This window comes from Coffea arabica, chromosome 5e (genome assembly GCF_036785885.1).
Source record: "Coffea arabica cultivar ET-39 chromosome 5e, Coffea Arabica ET-39 HiFi, whole genome shotgun sequence".
Classification (NCBI taxonomy): domain Eukaryota; kingdom Viridiplantae; phylum Streptophyta; class Magnoliopsida; order Gentianales; family Rubiaceae; genus Coffea; species Coffea arabica.
The window spans coordinates 45991346-46012473 of NC_092318.1; the positions used below are offsets into that span (position 1 = coordinate 45991346).

The following is a 21128-nucleotide window of genomic DNA, read 5'->3' on the forward strand; positions in this document are numbered from 1 at the left end:
TTCAATAGTCCTAAAAATTTTCTTCTGCATAAGTGTTGAAATAATAGGGTGGATGGTAATTTTAAAGCCTTAGTAATGAGTTAACATTTTCTTTCTTGTATGATTAATTCATGAAGTGGATGGTAATTATAAAGTTTCTTGTATGCTTAATTCATGAAGTGGATGGTAATTATAAAGTTTTAATAATGAGACCCCATTTTCTTTCTTGTATACTTATTGAGTGTCCTAAGTCCATCAAATAGGGAGAAAAAATTTGTTTTGCAATGAAAAAGGGGGAGATGAGCCTGGTGCCTGGTGGAACAATTCTTGCAAATAATATCTCCGTGTGGTGAAATTAGACATTTTGAAAGACTAAAGATTCTAGTATCACCGTTACTAACTAGGGATTTGGTAATCTAATGTAGAATTAAGGGAAAATTGTGATAATGATATCCTGGTTTTAGCCCAAATACATGGGGCAGTTTGGAATCAATTAACCCTAATTGCAAGTTTAAACTGGTTTTAAACAAAAATGGCTCACTATATAACCACAATCATGATTTATAGCTTTTCAGGCTAAGAACTTTCATTCATGTTGGTTCATGGCTTCATTCAATAAGGCATCATTTGGATTGAATGAAAGGAAGGGAAATGAAAGAAAAGGACATTGAAAAAAAAAAAGGTAAAGTAGAGAACAGCAAGACAATTTCCATCCATCTTGTTGGATTAGATATACAAGGAGCAAAAAAGAAAAAACTGAAGTTTTATTTGAATTGAAGAAGGAAAAGAGCAAGTGTTAGTTAACTGAAAAAATTTATAAAAAATAATCTTTTAAAAAAAACTTAATTATAGCATTAAATTTAGTTCATTTTTCCTCCATTTCTACCCACTTTTAGAAAGAAACATAACTAAACAAACCTATTAGATCCTATCCCTTCCGTTCCCTCCCTATCCTTTCCTATGATCCCAAAAAAAAAAAAAAGAACAAAAATCCCTCCAACTCCTCTCCTTTTCTCCCTCTTGCAGCACCGCAATCCAAACGGTGAAAATCTTTACGTCATGTTTTTTAATGGTTTAGGCCCACAGACAGCGTCCGGCCCGTGCGTTTAAAGCGATGTGTTTGGCGTTCTTGTAGTCACCAATTTATGGGCTCCGACGCTGGATTCGAACGAGACAAACCGTAGATGGGTCTTTTCCTAGTACCAATTAGTAGCCCATCTTGATTTATTTCTGATTTTTTAAATTTACACTGCAGAAATATAAACTTCTATATAACTACTGAAAACCTGATTTACTGTCGATGTATCGTTTTTCTCAAAACAAGCGTTCATACTTTTCAATTTCAAAAGATCGTATGAAAGTTTGACTAATTAATCATGTGACACAGTTGCCGTACTTAGATATTTTTCCTGACTAACTTAGTCAAAATATTAGTATTCAGTTTAATATGTATAAATATTTAGGCAATCAATCATTTCATTTTCATGCCAGTCCAGTTGATGAAACTTCTTAAATTATATGTCTTTAGTACATTGCCATTGACATCATCGACGTTGTAAGTCAAACATAAAATAGTTTGTAATGATTTTTCTGTACTTGACAAAGTAGGAAAAAACATTATTAAAATATTTCTATGACAATAATATACTATTATGTAATGATTTTAGGATTTTGAGTCTGACATGACAGTTGAGGATGAAAAGAGTGAGAGGGTAAAAAAAATATATAATGATTTTAGGATTCATGAAAACGAAAATGTTCGCCTGATATAGTGAAAATGTTCAATCAAGATGTGAAGTTATGACTTGATATTAGGTTTATGAGTTGGCTTTGGGGAAGAAAGAATGTGTAATATCTAGATAAGGAGTGTTAACTTAAGTTTTCGGGCCATGAGTTGGATTCTGGTTTATTTGGAAAAAATGAAACATAAAAATAGAATTTAAAGCCCTTATAGTTTCTTTTAATGATAAATTTAGAATTTTTTCCAAACAAAGGAAGGATGGAACTTTCTTTTCTTTTTTTTTTTGTCAGTGAGAAGTCTTAAATTCAGTAACTTCTATTTACAATCCCTTCCACCTTACCATTCAATCCAACCCTCGTCATGATGGAACCTTAATGATATAACATTCGAAAAGTATACTTTAACTAATTGTAAAAACCACACAATTATCGGAGTAAAAAATGGGGGATTGACCTTGAAAATTAAGATGTTCAATGTGTCCTCCTGCAAATGCACTGGCAATGTATTCCAAAAGTACATAAATAATGGAATGTAGGTTTATGATTTTGTCCCAAGCAGAAGATGAAGGCCCACTCCAGTTGTAGTATATGTAACTCTTGACTCTACTGGATATATAGCTATCAAATTTAACAGAAATACAATGATTATGTTTTCTGCATGGGGGAATGGCGTGATATTTCCACTCATCATGTGATTGCATGTGTGTGTCTCTCCCTCTGTGTATGCCACTCCATTCACTTCCCGCTCATTTTTCCTGCTTGCTGCCCTTCACACAATCACATAGTTCACAGCCTGCAATTTTGTATGTGCACCTTTTAGCAATATCTGACCAAATTCAGCAGCACATTAATTAGGATATTTCGAAGTATACAATAGTTTCAAAATCTGTTGTACAAAAATTATGCAACAAACGGCCTTAAGGGTCTATTCTAAGCATCGTCTTTTGAGTTCACCGTTTGGATTGAAGGAAAGGGAGGGAAAGGAAGTGAAAGGACTTCCGAAGAAAATAAAGAAAATGAGAGTGCACAAAAACAAATTTCATCCGTTTTATTGGATTAGAAATGAAAGGAGAAGGGGAAAAAAAGACTTAGTTTATCATTTGGCTTGGAAAAGGAAAAGAAAGGAACGGAAAAGTTCATGTTAGTGAGTTTAAGTGGAGAGGGGAGATAAAGGATGTTCTTCCATGCCAAATCTCAATACTTTATTTTTTGTTTTTGTTTTCTTCTTCCACATTAAAAGATGCACTTTGCCAAAGTGTAAATTGTAAGATAGTAGTGTGACTTGAATTATATGTACATTATGTAAACTAATATGCACAATTGTCTAGAATGGCTTTAAACCTTCCTATCTTCCCAAATGAAATGACTTTGGAAAGTTGTAAAGTTGTTTTAGTACATAAATTTTACCCTCTAAAATTGTTGCCTATGTGGAGAGTTTTGGAGCGAGGTCTCCTAGGAATGGATGTGGATTACCTCCAAGTACATTAAGAAAAGCTAAATTTACATTCCTCTATTTTAAATTTACTTACACCTTTCTTGCATTATTATCTTGTTTTTGAAATATTAAAACTTTCTAATAACCTTTACATCTAAATAACAAATAACCAAGATTGACCTTATTCTAAAATGGGGTAGGGATTTTTTTTTTGTATTTTATAAATAAAAGGGTTCAAATTCGAGATTTCTCATTTACATTTCTTTTTCCAAATCATCCGTCCCATTGCTCTCCCAAGACGAGATAGGTTAAATGACGAGATGATTTCTCTCTTTGAATAGGCTTTCTCTAGTACCAATGCATGGAGTGAGAATCTACTTGCAATGTTAGGGAAAAGAAAGTAAGACACTACCACCAAGTAAAGATTCTAAAGAAAGTAAGAGTAGTAAAAGATGGAAACCAATTAAAGCTTCCAGAAATGAATAGATAAAGGCAAAACGTACGAGATGGGCAATCTCAGAACAAATGTAAAAAGAAACGCAAGGGAACGTTCTTCAAAGGCATTTCGAAGTTATGAAACACTTTTAAAAGCTGTTTGCCTTCTTCTCATTTCCCCATTCTTTTTTGTGTCTCTCGTCATGTCTCCAACCATATTTTACTCTTATTGGAGTAAAACTTGATTTCTACTGTTTAATTATTTATTTGTTTTTGCTAGTACAATTTGTGCCCAGAAAGTGATCTTATACTTAGTAATTATATACACTTAGAATCCCATAACATTATTGGAATCCGAAGAAAGACATTGACCTTAACTTGTCTGACCGCAGAATGTGAATTGCGTCAGATAATCATACAGAAATAATCGAAATAGTCATTTTCAATATGGTTGTTCCACTATAATGGTGGTTTATTCTGTCTGACACATTTTGCATCACTATTTAAGTCTTACTTTTCCAGCTGAGACTACAACTATCTATGTTACCTTTGTCTTTCCTAGCGACGGTCACCTAATAGCCTCAAATTCAATGGGAAAGGAAAATAATACTTGTATAGGTATAGAGTAAGTTTTATTTTTTTTATACATTATCAGTGTATAATATTTTACAATTTTATAAAAAAAAAAATGATATGCATCAGAATGAATTGTCACAATTTTGTGGGAAACAAATCATAATAACTCAACGTCTTATTGTTAATTGTAAGATCGCCTTTTCTTTGTTTGACAAATGATTTTCAAGGTATTAGGTGCATTCTTTGTGTTTAAGCGGTAAATATGAAATTATGCAATGGATTAGGTATGATTTATGCAATGTAATTCATTTGGTGTATATAATATACATGATATAATTCATTTGACTAGGTCAAGAACAAAAAGTCAATATTTGACTATGCAATCTTCGGTTGTCAAATAGGAGACTGTGCCTGTTCTAACAAGTAATCTATCTTTTCTTATTTTTTTTTCTTAATGGTGCTCTATAATTAAAGTAAGAAGTGATTTTTATGTTCCATATGTTCTCTTTTCGCCTTGTGAGAGCTTTTTGGAATGGCCATGCTCTTATTTTTCTCACTTCTTTGTAAAGAAAAGGTTTGAATGGATTCAATTCCGATCATCACTGAGGATTAGAACATATTTTTAAAATTGTAAGTTACTTGCAGAAAATCTTATAGGTCACTTACAAATATAATTCTCACATTGACAGCGACACTCAAACATTCGACATTTTTTTTTTTCGGTTAAAGAAGTGATCCAACCTGACCTTACCGACAAAACCAAATTATATTAGCGTAGCCATGTTCTTATGGATCTCATACAAAAGAACTCTAGGTCAAAGAGTTCCATGGATTGGTGAACTATTTCAAAAGGTAGGTTCGGAATTTTTGCCTTGTGGGGGCCTGAAAGCTGAAAAGAACTTAAATAATTAATGGCCAAGCATGAGACCCTTCTATTCACTAGAAGACTTGTTGCAGCAATGGTACTGTTCCAATTAGCTTTATACCTTCACTGATTGAGGGACCATGGTTAGGTTTCTTGTCCAAGCGTAGGCATTATGTACTAACCAAAAGCTTTTATGAGGATTCTATAAAAGGGTCTCTAATAAGTCCGTCCCTCAAAATTATAGCAGTACTTGAATCGCCTACCTATCTCAGTTCGAGGGACATCAACCATTGTTGCTTCACATCATCACATGGAATTCCAGCATGAATCATTTCATTTATACCTTTAGTTCTTGGAAGATAGGAAAATACCAAATTATTACTCGTATTTATTGGTTGCAACTCGTAATATTTACGAGCCTATCTTAAATACAAGTTCGACACATAATATAAGTTCTACAGTGCTTATAATGATTGCTTTTTGGTCCGTAACCATCCCTGAGTAATCATCAAGCTAGACTACTTTTGGTGAATATTTATATGTTATGGCATAATCAATAACAGTATGAATGAACTTTAATTTTGAGGCTAGAGTTAAAATTTTTCAATGTAAATAATGGATAAAACATGACAAATTTTATACATAATATATTAAGCTAAAAAGAAATCTAGCCGTAACAATTTAGGCAAGTATATAGCTTTGTCATGTGAAAATTAATTTATTTGACCATTTTAACATTAGGGTTTACATTAGATAAAAGATTAATGTCTACATATAGCATAGAAATCTAAATTCTGTTTTATTTTTATGGCAATATGTTCATTTGCATGTAGGATTAATTCTCCAAAGGACTTGGGTCAAACGAGGTCAATGAAGTAATAGAAACGAACTTGTTTATATTCCCTAGTTACTTCCATTCTTTCCCCAGTTTTCGATCCAAGTCTCTACTAGAGAAGAGGATTTTTACGTAAAGGGTCACAAGCAATAATTGTTTCTGAAGACAGATTCAGCATATCCTGTCAACTCTGAGACAATACGAAAGGGAAAGAAAACCTGCCCTTGAATGGTCCCAAATTTACGAAATAAATCAAAAATTGAAATTTCACCTATTAATAGGAATACTAGGCAATTTCTATCATGTACTGGTTAAATAGTTTTCGGTTGTTCTGGTCTTGTCCCAAAGTTTTACCATTGCAAATTCATAGCCAAACATTCGCTTGTTTGGATATCTCAATTATCCCAAATAATATTTCGCTTGCATCATAGACACATTTTTCAACCCACATTTTTATATTTCCAACCACCTTTTTATCTCACATACATCACATCACAAAAAGTGTTACAGTAATTATTCCAAATAATATTTCAAATAATACACTATCCAAACACTCAATTATATACTTACTGATCACATGGATTTGAGATATGCATTTAGGAGATTTTTTTTCATTTTTTTTTTATTCAAAGGGTGACTTTCAAGCCTTAATTACAAGAAGAAAGAAGGAAACGAAAGATTTGAGAGTTGAATTAGAGATCTCACGGTCACCTGATGAATATCTCTACTAACTGAATTGGGTCTTGAGGACACGTTTAGGAGATTTGATGACTAATAAAAGTACAAATTTCTTTAAGCACAAGATCCATATTTCATACAGAATTCGTATAACATGACAGTATGTGTTTTGCACGATTTGTGACTGCATATAAATAGCTTGAAAATAGAAAGAAAAAGAATGTCCCATTAAATATTTCCACCACTTGAAACTCCTAACATAAATATATGATGTTTTGAATTTACTTACAAAAAGCAATTCTAAAAACACAATATGACTTGTCGAAAAATAAAAACACAATATGACTAAACGATAAATGCAAATATAAGAACTTCCAAATATCAAGAGATGAGTCATCTTTTAACTTATACTTATGTATGCTGTATAATCAGTATGTGGTTCAGTGTATGATTTTCCTTATGTTTTTAGCTCTTGTAGTCTTGTTCCAGTAATCCATTGTCTGAAAGTCTGCCTTTATGGGAAAACCAATACTAGTACTAGTGAAGACAAATTTGGTTTATTTAAACCTAGAGCTTTGACTTATATCAAAAGCAAAGGGATCTTCCACATTGACTTTAGTTTCCTCTAAAACCCATAAAAAGAGTTTTAGTTAGCTGCACTTCAAACTAGAGTGACATAGCCGTATTGCTTGCATTGAAGTTCCAATTATGTTTGTCTTATTGATAATCTTCTTGTACTGAGTCAGAAAAGGCCATACATTTGAGGACACAAAGCCTAAGCTGTCAATCTGCCACGGAGTTGAAAACACACTATTGGTTTGTACTGAGATTTGGAGGTTAATATTTGTATGAATTTAGGGAGTGGATTTTCAACACTTCTTCCACTTGGAGTAGTTATTTGGTTTGATGCAAAGAGGCAAGATTTCAAAACTGTCTTAATTTGTCGTTCTCCATGTCTAGTGATGCATCAACCCGTGGGAGGAACGTAGGTATAGACCCACTTATTTTTGTCAATTTTTCCAGGACATAAGAAATCAATGCACCAATCATTCATTCATTTGTGCAAACTATTCTTTGTCATGGATGCAGTTATTTTGTTAGTATAAATTCTGCCCATAATATTCACAAGTTTATATGAATTTGGACTTGTTCTAGAGAGGGATGGCAACGGGCGGGATTGCCATGCTGCCCACTAATTCCCCCTGCCCCTGCCCCTGCCCCGTCCCCCGCCTCGCCTCGCTCCCACCTGCAGGACTAAAAAAAAATTGTCAGATAATTTTTTTTATAGTCAAATTTTAGCAAATAATCAAGTATTAAAATATCAACACATCACCAAGTTATTATCGATTGTAATTTCACAACTTATAAAAACAATCAAACAAAAGTTATTTGAATACAATCTAACATGATGAAAAAATATAACTAAAGTAATTAAGTTTTCACTTTTGACACAAATATAATTATTAAGTCATTATTGTTTTTTTAAGAAAAAAGTGTTATTGTGTTAAATGTAATTAGGAATTTAGTATAAATGTATTAGTTAATTTATTATAACTAATTAATAATTTCTATTAGTGGACATGTATAATTGATAATATCAATTATATTACATATATTAATATCCATTATATAATACATATAATTAATAATATCATTATTATAAATTTGTAACTAATTAAATTAAATATTATATATATAATTATATACATACATATATATATTATTTTTTTAAATGGGTTCCCCGGGCCCATTTCTAAATGGGGGGAAAAATTCCCCCCACCCCATTAGCCCCCCCCCTCCCCCGCGCAGGGCAGATACCCGCCTCAATTGTCATCTAGGATATATGTTATGTATTAATGCGGTTTACGTGGGATATATTCAAGTTTATTTTACATAATCAAATTTCATAATGCATGCTCAAAATCAAAGTGATACGTTTGTCTTATGAATGCGCATACTCATATTTATTGTCCTCTTATACCTTTATGTTTAGGCTTTTTTTAATTTTAATTTCACTTTTTAAACACACTAACACTATAAATTATACTTAATCAGTATTACCTATCCTATTGAATCATCCAAAATCGTTCTTGAAAGTAGTTCTTAAATTTTGCAATATTTGATGCAAATGGTAGAAAGCATTTTTTTTTTTTTTGTTTTTGTACTTCTTATTCATCTTAGGAGAAAACAAATCAGTCGTTGATCCAAATTTTAAAGCGCCAGCTAAGTTAAGAGCTATTCTATAGAAAGTAAATCACAATCCTTAAAATTGTAGAGATATGGACAAATTTGATGGTTGGTAAGTGAATTGTCAAGATCTCATATTTTGTTATTCACCTTTAATCTTTAACCACCATGGCACCATTACAAACTTCTGTTTTTTATAACTTCAAATGAACTAAACGTGCTAATTATTATAGTTGTCATCCATATTCCAAAAGATTATGTTCACATCATAAAACTGCTTTTATGTGCTTTACCACATAACATATTCTTTTTTTTCCTGCTGGTTATGTAAATTTTATCAATTAATTATTTCAAATCAGAATAAGCAAGCATGAAAGTCAAGACCCTAAAATTTCTTAACCAGGAGAGCTTGGAGTGACAATTTGAACAATCCTCAGCCTCGTACTACAAACTGCCAAATGTATAAAATGTTACCATTTTCAGCATTAATGCACTTAACCTTGCCTGTTGATATAGTAGTTACTATCAAAAGACCTGTTTTTTTTTATCCCTTTTTCTGTTTTAGGAAAAATACCTGTATTAATATTATTTTTAGAAAGTCAAAAGAAAAAATCCTTGCATTTAACATCAAAAATAAATTTGATATAGCCAAGAAAATAGATGCATATCTATATCCCTTTCTCCTTTGATATAATGAATTAAAAGTCCAAGATTTAAAATTCTTTTTCGCTCGCCACTTTTTAAATCTCATTCATTCCCTACTTAATATATATATACATACATACATACATATCAATATATGCCTGCATGTACACACTACATACATAACAAACATACATACATACATATATAGATATACATACACGTATACAGACATATACACATATATGTGTGTGTGGGTTGGGGGAGGGGTTTATATGCACACATATAAATTTAATGGAGAAAGCTTAATGCACCTAAACATATTTAATTTTTACAACTATTATATTCTCCACCACCACCTCCCTTCCCTATTTTCCTTCCCGATGATAAAAGAGTAAAATAACCAACAAAATAAAGGCACAAAGAAGTGAAATTGAAGTCTCTCCACGGCTTCTTTCTTTAAGAAGAGACAGCGAACTCTCAAGTCTCAGTGTCTCGCCTTTTCTTCTTCTTATCATTAACTCTCCTCTGTCTCTTCTCTCTTTCTCTCTTGCCTCTCTTCATTCAACAATGTTGTAGTTGCTGCAGTAGACAACTAGTACTAGTACCATTCTCTCTGCCCTTTTTTCATTCCATAAATAACAGTGAAAAAACCAGCAAGAAAAAAAAAGGTTCCTTCAAGCCATCGTCAATGGAATTCGAGTTCAATCTTGAAAACCCTTTACCAATTTCTCAAGAACTGCTCAAAGAAGACTCAACTGTGACTTCCCTATTTAACATTGAAGCTGATCACATGCCTTCAGAAACTTACAGTCAGAGTCTAAAACATTTAAGCCTTCAGTATAATGTTAGAGAGAAAATTGTCTCTTTAATCTTCAACTTTTCTCAGAACTTTGATCCGTTATTATCTTATCTTGCCATCAATTATCTTGATCGGTTCCTCTCTAGCCAACCATTATCGGTAACTGGATTCTTCACTCAAAATTGTTCATATTTTTCGCTTAAGTGAAATGTTTGTTTTAGTAGATGTTTTTTAATGCAGGAAGAGAAGCCATGGATCTTGGGACTTGTCGCAGTTTCTTGTGTTTCATTAGCTATGAAGATGAGAAAAACAGAGTCCTCTGTCTCCGATATTCAGGTAAGTATGCTATGTTTTACGTTGAATTATTTGGTAAAAACAAAATTTTGCTGAACTTTAAAGAAAATGGCTTTTCATTTTATCGTTGCAGCATGATGGTGGGTTTATATTTGATGCACAAACAATTGAAAGAATGGAGTTGTTCATTCTTGGAGCTCTTAAATGGCGAATGAGGTCCATCACACCATTCTGTTTCATCAACTGCTTCATCTCTTTGTTCAAATTCAAAGACCTTCCATCAACTCAAGCCCTCAAATCTAGAGCTACTAAAATCATCCTCAAAGCTCAAAATGGTAAATAATATCCACTTCATGTTTAAGGCTTTGAGCCCTCATATCCTTTGTGTTGCTTAACAACATTATCATTTGAAACAGAAGGGTTGATAAAGTTTTGTTTTGCATTTTCAGAAATCAAGTTGTGGGAATTCAAGCCATCAGTAATATCAGCCTCAGCACTTCTCTCTGCTTCTCATGAATTATTCCCTCTGCAGTTTCCCTGTTTTAGGAATGCAATCTCAAGCTGTTCATATGTAAATAAGGTAATACCCCCTGTCTTCCTTTTCTTCTCTTGTGCCTGCATTGCTTTTCCCACCCTTCCCATGTCTTCTTTTAGAACGAGGGTTTGATTCTCTCCAGGCGATTGTTTTACTGATAAAAACATTCTTGTTATGTGGGCAATCTTGATACAGGAAAATCTTTTAAACTGTTATAAAATGATGCAAGAAATGGCAATGGAAGATTATGAGTCAGTTTTGGACATGGTATCCAGCTCAAACACACCAGCCAATGTGCTGGATTTGCACTGCTCGAGCTCATCAAGCTCAGACATCGAGCAGACCAACCCTAGTGAGGCCACATTTAGGCTTGAGAAAGTCCCGAAACGTCGAAAGATTGGTGGGTTCAAAAGCCAAAATGAATATAATGAGAAGCTTTCCCAGAGGTAAAAGTGCTAGCAAGAATTAATATTTCAAGCTCTATTATCAGCTACTTCTACAATATAAGATTTGATGCGAGATTTGGAAGACTAAAAGCCCTATAAATTTATGACCCTGAAAACATAGCAGAAGGGCAGCACTGGTCCATTGGAGAGTGACTGTATCTTTTGCATCAAAGAACTAAACATGAAAAAAGTTGAGGCAGAGTCCACTTGAGCTAGCAAGCATTGACTACTACCGGTTTGATAGTGATGGAAATGAATTGGAATTCTTTTAAATGGATGAGGAGTTGAAAAATTGGTTAAGAGTGAGTAGACCGATGACTGATGAGATGATAAATCATTGTATTGATTTGGTCTTCTTGGTTGGTTTGGTTGGTGACTTTTACTGCTGCTGCTATCACTATTGGGGTGGGGTGGGGGGTTAAAAACAAAGGAAAGAAAAGATTAGGAGAGAGATAACAAAAAGAATTTTTATTCCTTTCTGTTTATGGAGATGAGGAACAAAGACAAAATGTGGCTTTGAGTGCATGTAGGGTTGAATCTTGCATGCCTTTGTCTTTTTCTTTCTCTTTGTTTGCTGCCTGTTGATGGTTCTATGTCTTTTTTATCATGTCTTGAAGGAAGAATAATAATCACATATAGGTACAATAAAGATCTTTATTCTGGCATGGAAGATAGGCTGTTTATATGAGTTCCTTAACCCTTTTAGATCTTATAGTATATGTAAAATTTGATTTTTTTTTTTATGACTTGTAATTTTGCAGTTCAGTTATGGAAGGATAACCCTTTTTATTTTTTTGGTGAAACTTGATCCCAACCTCTACAATTTTACGTTCTAATGCATATATTTGTCAATTCTTTCTTTTTAAATTAAGAGGATCCACAGTGATTACCTTTTAATAACTCAAACCAGCAAACTCTCGATTATAAGTCAAGTGTCTTACCAACAGAGGTGTGTATATTTGTCACCCTTCAGCAATTATAACTCCTTAGTATTCCCTTGTCTAACTCTTGTACACGATCTAGCACTTGATGTATTCTCGATTTTCCATTTTTTTAAAACTTTTCCAAAGTTACTTACCATAATCAACATTATCTAACAAAGCTGTTAGAGATATTGCACGAGCATTTAGTTTAAATAGGCACACAAATAAAGGAAAGTTTTCAAAATACTTTCAAGTTTTAAAAGACTTATATGAGGTTTTCATCCACTCTGGATTTGATCCATGTTGGGCCAAAAAGAGTCATCAAGGGAGACATCAAAAAAGTTGTCTGTTATGGTTTTTGGGCTACAATAGCCTACAATGTAGGATCCCATCAATCTAATCGAAGGCATATTAAGAGCTCGTTACTCATGAGACACCAATTGGAACTCCTGTTGATTTGATGCTAAACACCATAAACTTTCCATTAAATGGATTTGATGGTCCCCCGTAAATTACATCTGTGAGACCTCGCTATCTCAGAAATTTGACCCTACAATTGATATCCCCTGTAGGCAGTCGATGAAAGTCACCACACAATCACACAATCGAATTTGGACCACCTTGGTGGATATGACAGAATGTCTGGTGGCGTTTGTATAATATGAAGCTCTACATAGAGATGTTGATTTCAGAATCAATTGCATGTTTGTGTGAGTAAAACTATTTGACTGTTTTCCTTGTTGTAAGAGATGAAATGATACGAAAGGCTGGTTTGGGATTACGGTGCTTTTGGTAAAAAAGAAGAAGATACTTTTGAGTACTATAAGTGCTTTTGAGGCGTTCAATGAACACAATCCCATAAAATTACGAGTCAAGCTTTTAGTGTTAAAAGCATTTTTAACAAAAGTTCAAATTTGATACTTTTAAAATAACTTTTTATGTTTTAAAGAATAAAATATTAAATTCAATCATTTTATCCTCTATTATGAACTAAATAAAGATATGAATACATTTTAAAAAGTTCAAATTACACGTTATTCAAAACAAAAAGTACTTGTTGAACTATGTACCGAAACAATACCAATTTAAGAGTAAAATACTTTACAATACTAGTGGTGCCACTGCCAACTCAAGTTTCATCATTGTCATCGCAGAAGATTATTGCACAAGCAAAAGAAAAAAGGAAGAAACAGGTTTAAGCGTACAAAATATAAAAATCTAATAAAGATTTTCATGAAACCGAACTATGCAAATGCAGTTTTTCCTCTGGATGCCTTTCAAATGACAACTAAGAAAATGAACTTGAAATTGGGTACATACAAATACATTGACAGAACAAATTTTTTTGAGACGAGAAAAAAAAACTTTGGCATCTTAATAATATATTATTGATATATCAGCATACTTAAGGTGGATAATATAACTTATTTTGCTTCATGTTTCAAATCTTGGCATCATCCTGCAACAAAAGACATTGGAAAGATTATTTGAGTGGAACAAAGTTGATCAGTTGGATTAAGTAAGAAACGTACTTTCAAGCCGAGATATTCGGAAAAAACTCAATTTGACATTTTATTTTTTGAAGTGCTGCCACAACATCCTTCATATTAGTCCGATCTCGTGGGCATTCTGCACAGCAACTCAAAGCCAATTTGAAGATCACTGAAATACACTCCAATTTCTCATTGAAATGCTCATCTTGTCGCCCAAGTAAGTTTGCATCTATAACATGAGTTGTTGCATTAGGCAGAGATTCTTCAATCCAACTCTTCAGGCTCAAATCATCTTTGAACATTTCATCACTAGGCTTCATTCTTGAAAAGGTTTCCATCAAAACAATGCCAAAACTATACACATCAACCCTTGTTGACACCTGCCCTTCAAGTCCATACTCTATGATATGAAAGGCAATACATCACGCTTAAAGCAAAAAAAAATAGAAAACTTGGAAGATTGACATATAATTCACTTATAGCTGGAAATTGGGCGGGTTGGGCGGATTTTGGGCGTGTTAATATTGGATTTTCACTTAAATGGGTTATACCCAACCCATCCAACTTTAAATTGGGTTGATTTTGGATTGGGTTATATTGGGTTATTTCAAACCCAGGACTCAAACATGACCCAACATATTAATTAATACATTTTAATACATAAACTTTTTCACATACATTTTAACACACAACAAAGATTTTTTTCACACATATAAACACACTTTCACATACATAAATGTATTTTCACACACACATACATACACTCACTTCTTAAGTTCCTTGGAAACATATCATAAATAGAATAATATTTTATATTGCTTGTATTGTGAATTTTAGATAATAAATTGTACATTTAACGAAGAGCATAGCGCCCCCCTCCCCACACACACACACAAAACACCACCTTAATCTTTTCAATAATCTCTTCCATTGATCCACTATCAATTTTTCTGTCCCTTAAAAAACTTTGATTTGTGCCATGCATCTACTCTTAATAAATAAGACATGTTATATAGGGAATTTATATTTGGGATTGTGTGAGACCATGCCTACTTGTTTTGTATCATAATAAGCAACTTTTTGCTGGATGCCCGATTAATTATGAATATGATATTTCTAACGATGCTGTTAATAGGCTCATATTATATCATAATTTAACATGTGAATACGCACAATTACAATTATTCTACTCCTCCTTTGAAAAACCTTTCTTAAAGTAATTGTAATTCTCTGAAAAAATGTAACACCTAAAGATTCTCTTAATTATAGGAATATCTATTAATTCCATTAGCCAAACTGTTTGTTTGTTGTTAGAATTAGGGAGTAAAATGATGTGTGTCGTAAGTTTAGTTGAAATCCTGTTTACGAGAGGAGAATTCATGAACTATTCTGACATTTTTACCACATCGGGATCGCATTATTTTGAATTAGCAAAAAATTAGGCTGATACAAAGTAAGCTTTTATTTGTAAATTTGAAGAATCTGAAATTATATAATGTTGAAATGTTAAAAAAGAAATTTGTACAATATTATACGTACATGAAATATTAACAAACAAAAGCAATCACGAAATATTAAAAAGGAATGCAATTAGAACACATTTAAAACTCTATTTTATGTACACAAAATATTAACAAACAAAAGCAAGTAGCAACTTGAGAACAACCACAAAAAAAAAAAAGAAAAAAAAAAGGGAGGAAAACAACATACTCTTAAAAGGCATAATAAATTATTATAGAAGTTGAACAAGTTTAACTACTGTTATAAAAGTAAAATAAGCATGAGTTTTTATTTTAAATTTTTTTTCTTTTAAATAAAAATTAAAAAAATTGATTGAAAAAAAAAATATATATATATATATATATGAGAATTTTGAATACAAATTAATCAATGAATTATTAACACATGTCTAAATACAAATAGTTGGGCATATGTGTATTGAATATTATATTTATTATTTTGAGTTACTTTTAAACAAGTTGGGTATTGGGTACCCAAACAAAAATTCAACCCGCCCAATGAATAAGTTGGGTTGTTCTTACCCAACCCAACAAAACCCATAATCCAATTGACCCAACCCATCATTTAAAATTAATGGGCGGATTGAGCGAGTTGTTGGGTTTTGGACTTTTTTGCCAGCTCTAAATTCACTTAAAAAAGGGATAAAAAAGCAACTAAAAAGAAGTCAAATATGCCAAACCTGGTGCCAAGTATCCAAGCGTTGCAAGTGTCTTGGTATGTAGAACACTATCTTCTTCATCCAAAAACTTTGCCATACCAACATCACTGACATGAGCAACCATACTTTCATCTAGTAATATGTTGCTAGGTTTCAGATCGCAGTGAACCACTGGTGCTATATAACCAAAATGGAGATATTCCAATGCGGAAGCAACATCCATCATTGTGCTTATCCTTTGCAGCAGATCCAGGCAATGGTTGTGGGAGTATAACCATTTCTCAAGGCTCCCATTGGACTTATACTCAAGCACTAAGGCTTTAAAGTCCAAGTTAGAGCAGCTACCAATCACTTTGGTTAGGTTTCTATGGCGAAGGTTGCGTAGAACTTCACACTCTGTATCAAAACTCCTGGAATTGACATCTGCTAGTAAAGTGAAAACTTTTACGGCTACAACTGTCCCATCCGTTAAAATACCCTTATATACAGATCCGAAACTCCCTTTGCCAAGTAAATTCCTTTCGTCATAACCATTGGTTGCTTGCACGAGTTCAGAGTATGAAATCCTTTTTGGCAAACCCATGGGCAACAAATCAGTATTTCTTGAAACCCCATCATTCCTTGGGCGTCTTAAAAGTAAAATTGCAGCAGCTGTAACAGCAATTATTGTTGCTGCAATACCTGATAGAATGCCTAGCATGTGAAATACTTTCTTTTGACTCGATTTGTGAATCCGAGGAGAACGACATGGAGGAACATGAAATCTTTGAGCGCCACACAAGTCATCATTAAACATGAATGATTCATATGTGAACTTCTTGAAAGGACCACTAGAGGGAATTTCTCCTCTGAAGTGGTTGAAAGAAAGATTAATGTAATTGAGATATATAAGTGTCTCCAAGGACTTTGGTATTGGACCTGATAGATTATTATTGGATAGATCCAAAAATTCCAAGCTGAACATCTGATTGAGAGAGTCTGGAACAGGTCCCTGAAGTTTATTTTGTGCTAATGAAAGCTTTGCTAAACGTTGCAAGCCTCCCAAGGAACTTGGAATATTCCCATTAAGGTGATTTCCTGACAAATCTAATAGTGTTACTACCTTCAAATTTCCAGTTTCATAAGGTAGTGAGCCACTCAATGAATTATATGACAGGTTCAACTTCAAGAGATCGGTGAGGTTCCACAAGCTACCAGGTATGCTTGAGTTTAATAAGTTCCCGGCAAAGTCAATTTCTCCCAAGGAACTTATATTATTTAGGCATGATGGTATTGACCCACGAAAATTGTTTTGTCCCACATACATTTGGTACAATCCCTTTAACTTGCAAATGCAATCTGGAATTGAACCACTTAATTGATTATCACCCAAAAACAATGCTTGAAGATTTTGCAAGTATTCCATTGTGCTCGGAACGGGCCCACTGAGGTGATTTCCTTCTAGAGTCAAAATGATTAGGCTGCTCAAATTCCCAATTCCATCGGCAATGCTTCCCTTGATTCTGCAACCACTTGCATCGAATCTCTCCATAGAAGTTGAGAGATTTTTAACTGACATCGGAAGAAAACCGTGCAGCGGATTTCCAGCAAAAGCTAAACTTTTTAGATACTTGCAATTTGTTAAGTAACTGATAAAGCTCAATTCTCTCGATGAAGGTTCAGTTGTCAAATGATTACCAGTGAGTTCCAAATGTCTTAGAAGTCTTAGGTTTCCAAGAGAGTTTGGAACTGGACCGCAGAATCTATTTTGACCCAATTCTAACATAGTAAGCTTAGACGCATTTGAGATTGAAGCTGGTATTACTCCATCCAACTCATTCAAAAAGAGATCAAGCCATTCAAGGTTGATCAATCCATAACCCGTGGATGACGGAAGCCTTCCAGAAAGCTTATTGTTCGATAGCTCCAGTATTCGCAGTGTCGAGATGTTGAATATTTGGGCTGGTATGGATCCAGTTAGGCTATTGAAGCCCAAAACAAGTTCTTCAAGATGCTTTAGGTTGCCAAACTTTTGCGGAATACTACCTAGAGAGTTTTCACGTTTACAAATGCTAAAATATTTTAAAAAATTTACTTAAAACCTTCGTCTTTGTTACAAGGAATTGCTTTTTTTTTTTTTCAGATAAAATACTTTCACAACAACCAAGAGATATTTAAGTCAATAGGCTTTGAAGGCAATAGAAAGGCAAATTTGCATATATAATCAACATGGAATTGTTTTTTCTTTCAGATAAATGCATATATTTTTGCAGATTAATATGGTTAATAATTACAAACATGATAAAATCTAGAAAAAACCATATAAAAATATTCAAGCTTATATATATATATATATATATATATATAACTTCACACAAAATTTAAAATAAAAAAAAGGGAAGCCTAAGCTTTGGTAGTTTGCTGAGGTGATTGTGTCATTCATATTTTGATTATTACGTCTGGAAATGTTATACGGTCTTTTTTACTACCACATATGTTTAATAAGAAAATTCTTTGTATTCTTCTTTAGTTACCGAAAGTGTTACCAACTATTTTTTCAGGTTTGATAAGTAATTACCTTTATGTTATTCTATAATTTGTGTAACTCCGGATTTCCTTCATACAAGCCTTCAAATTACTAATCAATATATTATTTAATTGTTTGAGAATATATAAATAGCAATATGTAGCTCTTTTTTTTTTCTAATTTCAGCTAAAATGCAAAAAGAGTTGGGCTATTACCAGCAAAAGTAATAGTCTCCAATGACGAAATATTTAACACCCCCAATGGCAAAGGACAGGAAATCTGATTGTTAATTGTTGATGTTCACTATCTTCAATTTGTTTAGATTCCGAATCTCTATTAGAATTGTCCCTCGTAGAGAATTGATGTTTCTAGCTTTGGTGACATGAGATTTTATATTCAAGCACCGTGATTCATTAGCTTTGAAATATTTATTCTAAAATATAAAACAAAGTTACATTAGATTACGGACTTTGTGATGCATACCAAGGTCAAGGGATACTTATTAATACACGCAACTTATTATGTCAAGCCATGTGAGTCCTTGAAGACGGGGACATATGCTGGATGGAAGACTGCCAGATAAGCGATTATTTTGAAGGGCAATACCTTTTTTTTTTTTTTTTTTTTTTTGACACTGTGGATATCCGGAACCACCCGACTAATCCCACAGCGTCCAGGCAGAGCGGGCCCGATCGATGCCTAGGACATACACAATTGGATTGCGGACTGGAATCGAACCCAGGTGGACTTGGAGTAAAGACCCCGCCTCCACCATCCGAACAACCCAGCGCGGGCAGCGAGGAAATATTGAACAGCCCCAGTGGCAGAAACCCTGAAAGCTGATTATAGTCCAGGACAATTCGCTTCAACTTTTTTAATTTCCCAATCTCCATTGGAATTGTCCCTTGCAAAGATTTAAATGACAGTTTATATACTCTTAATGTCTCTAGCTTTGGTGACATGAGATTTTACATTCAAGCACCCAGTAATTAATAGTATATCAAATAGTTAGGAAGGTACCGTGTAAATTGTTCCCATCAAGATATAGTCGCTCGAGCGCCGTCAAGTTCCCAAATCCTTCCGGTATCACTCCAATCAAATTGTTCCAGCCAAGACTTAGTCCCTTGAGCGCCGTCAAGTTCCCAAATCCTTCCGGTATCACTCCACTAAAGTTGTTGTGAAACAACAACAGTACCTGAAGCTTCGAACACTCCGATAACGATGGTGGTATCACACCACTTAATTTGTTGCGGCCAAGGTCAAGCCATGTGAGTCCTTGAAGACGGGAACATATGCTGGATGGAAGACTGCCAGATAAGCTATTATTTTGAAGTGCAATAACTTGCAGTGAGGAAATATTGAACATCCCCAGTGGCAGAAAACCGAAAAGCTGATTATAGACCAGGACTATTTGCTTCAACTTGTTTAAATTCCCAATGTCGATTGGTAATGCTCCTTGTAGAGAATTAAACTGCAGACTTAATGTCTCTAGCTTGGACATGTTGGAGATAGAAGGTGGGATAAAGCCTGTAAAGCTATTGTTCTTTAGAGAAAAGTGTTGGAGTTGTTGGAAGGAACCAACCCAAGAGGGAATATTTCCTCTAAGCATGTTAACGCCTAAACTGAGGACTTGTAACCTGGACAGACGAATCAATTCATGGGGAAGTTCTCCGTAAAAGTTGTTCCTGCTCATATCGAGAGACATGAGAAATGAGAGATTGCCCAGTTGTGGAGGAATGATGCCGGTGAGGCCCAAGTTGGAGATATTCAAGGCAGTGACTCTGCGGTGGCGAGAGCCGCAAGTGACTCCTCTCCAGTCACAAACTGAGGAAGTAGCCGACCAGTTGCTTGCCAAGATTTCGTGAGGATTCCCAGTGATTTTGGCTTTCAATGAGAGAAAGGCTGATTGATCCGAGGTAATGTTGGGGGTGACCATGGCTAAGCAAGAGAAGAGAGAACATAGCAAGAAGAGTCCGAGGGGAAAATACAAGTGAGATAATTCCTTCATGATTATACTCTCAGTTTTGCTAGCATTTAAGACAACGGACACGGCTAATAATGCCTATTACATGTACTTATATATATATACCAGACACTTGGTACATCTAATGCACGTATGCGAGGACAAAGATGAGACAATAAAAGCATGAATTCTGACCGGATGAAATTTGGTTATGGAATTATCTTCTAGATTAAAACATACTACTGCATAGCAAGTCAACGCTGGTTCTTTTTGATTTTTTACTTTACATCAAATTTTAAAAACCTAAATACCCTCTATTTTCTCCCAGATCATTTATAGGGGATATTAGGTGTCAATCCTCTAGAAAAAATTGTCAATTACCAATAGTTTTCAATTTCTTTATTCTTTAGATAACCACAAATTAAAGCAAGTAAATCTAATCTACAATTATAAAATTAAATAAAGTGAAAATGACATTACAAAGCTCCTACGGTTATGAAATTCCTTCCTACTCTTACAAGTAAAATTACTGGTTAATTAAATGTTATTATCTTAACTAAACATGGTGTAATTTCTAATCTATGTAAAACATATTCTTGTAGTGAATCATCTATA

At 33.8% G+C, this 21128-nt stretch overlaps 2 protein-coding genes across 3 annotated transcripts; one reads left to right on the plus strand and one right to left on the minus strand.

Moving 5' to 3' along the window:
• Positions 1-9845: 9845 nt before the first annotated feature.
• On the plus strand, positions 9846-13181 carry LOC140006607 (putative cyclin-D6-1). Its single transcript, XM_072048779.1, has 6 exons — positions 9846-10333; positions 10415-10510; positions 10602-10803; positions 10918-11048; positions 11199-11449; positions 12945-13181. Exons 1-6 carry the CDS (start codon positions 10064-10066, stop codon positions 13030-13032), a joined length of 1038 nt encoding a protein of 345 aa, XP_071904880.1. The 5' UTR covers positions 9846-10063; the 3' UTR covers positions 13033-13181.
• Positions 13182-13566: 385 nt separating this feature from the next.
• On the minus strand, positions 13567-20614 carry LOC113743418 (uncharacterized). 2 transcript variants are annotated; one of them, XM_072048780.1, is made up of 4 exons: positions 19571-20614; positions 16066-18069; positions 13905-14265; positions 13567-13831 (listed from the first exon to the last, which is right to left on the minus strand). In XM_072048780.1, the coding sequence occupies exons 1-3, from the start codon at positions 20556-20558 to the stop codon at positions 13907-13909; spliced, it is 3351 nt and encodes a 1116-aa protein (XP_071904881.1). In that variant the 5' UTR covers positions 20559-20614; the 3' UTR covers positions 13567-13831; positions 13905-13906. The 2 variants fall into 2 exon arrangements, with proteins under 2 accessions (XP_071904881.1, XP_027127214.2); XM_027271413.2 differs by having other exon boundaries at positions 13567-14265.
• Positions 20615-21128: the final 514 nt, after the last annotated feature.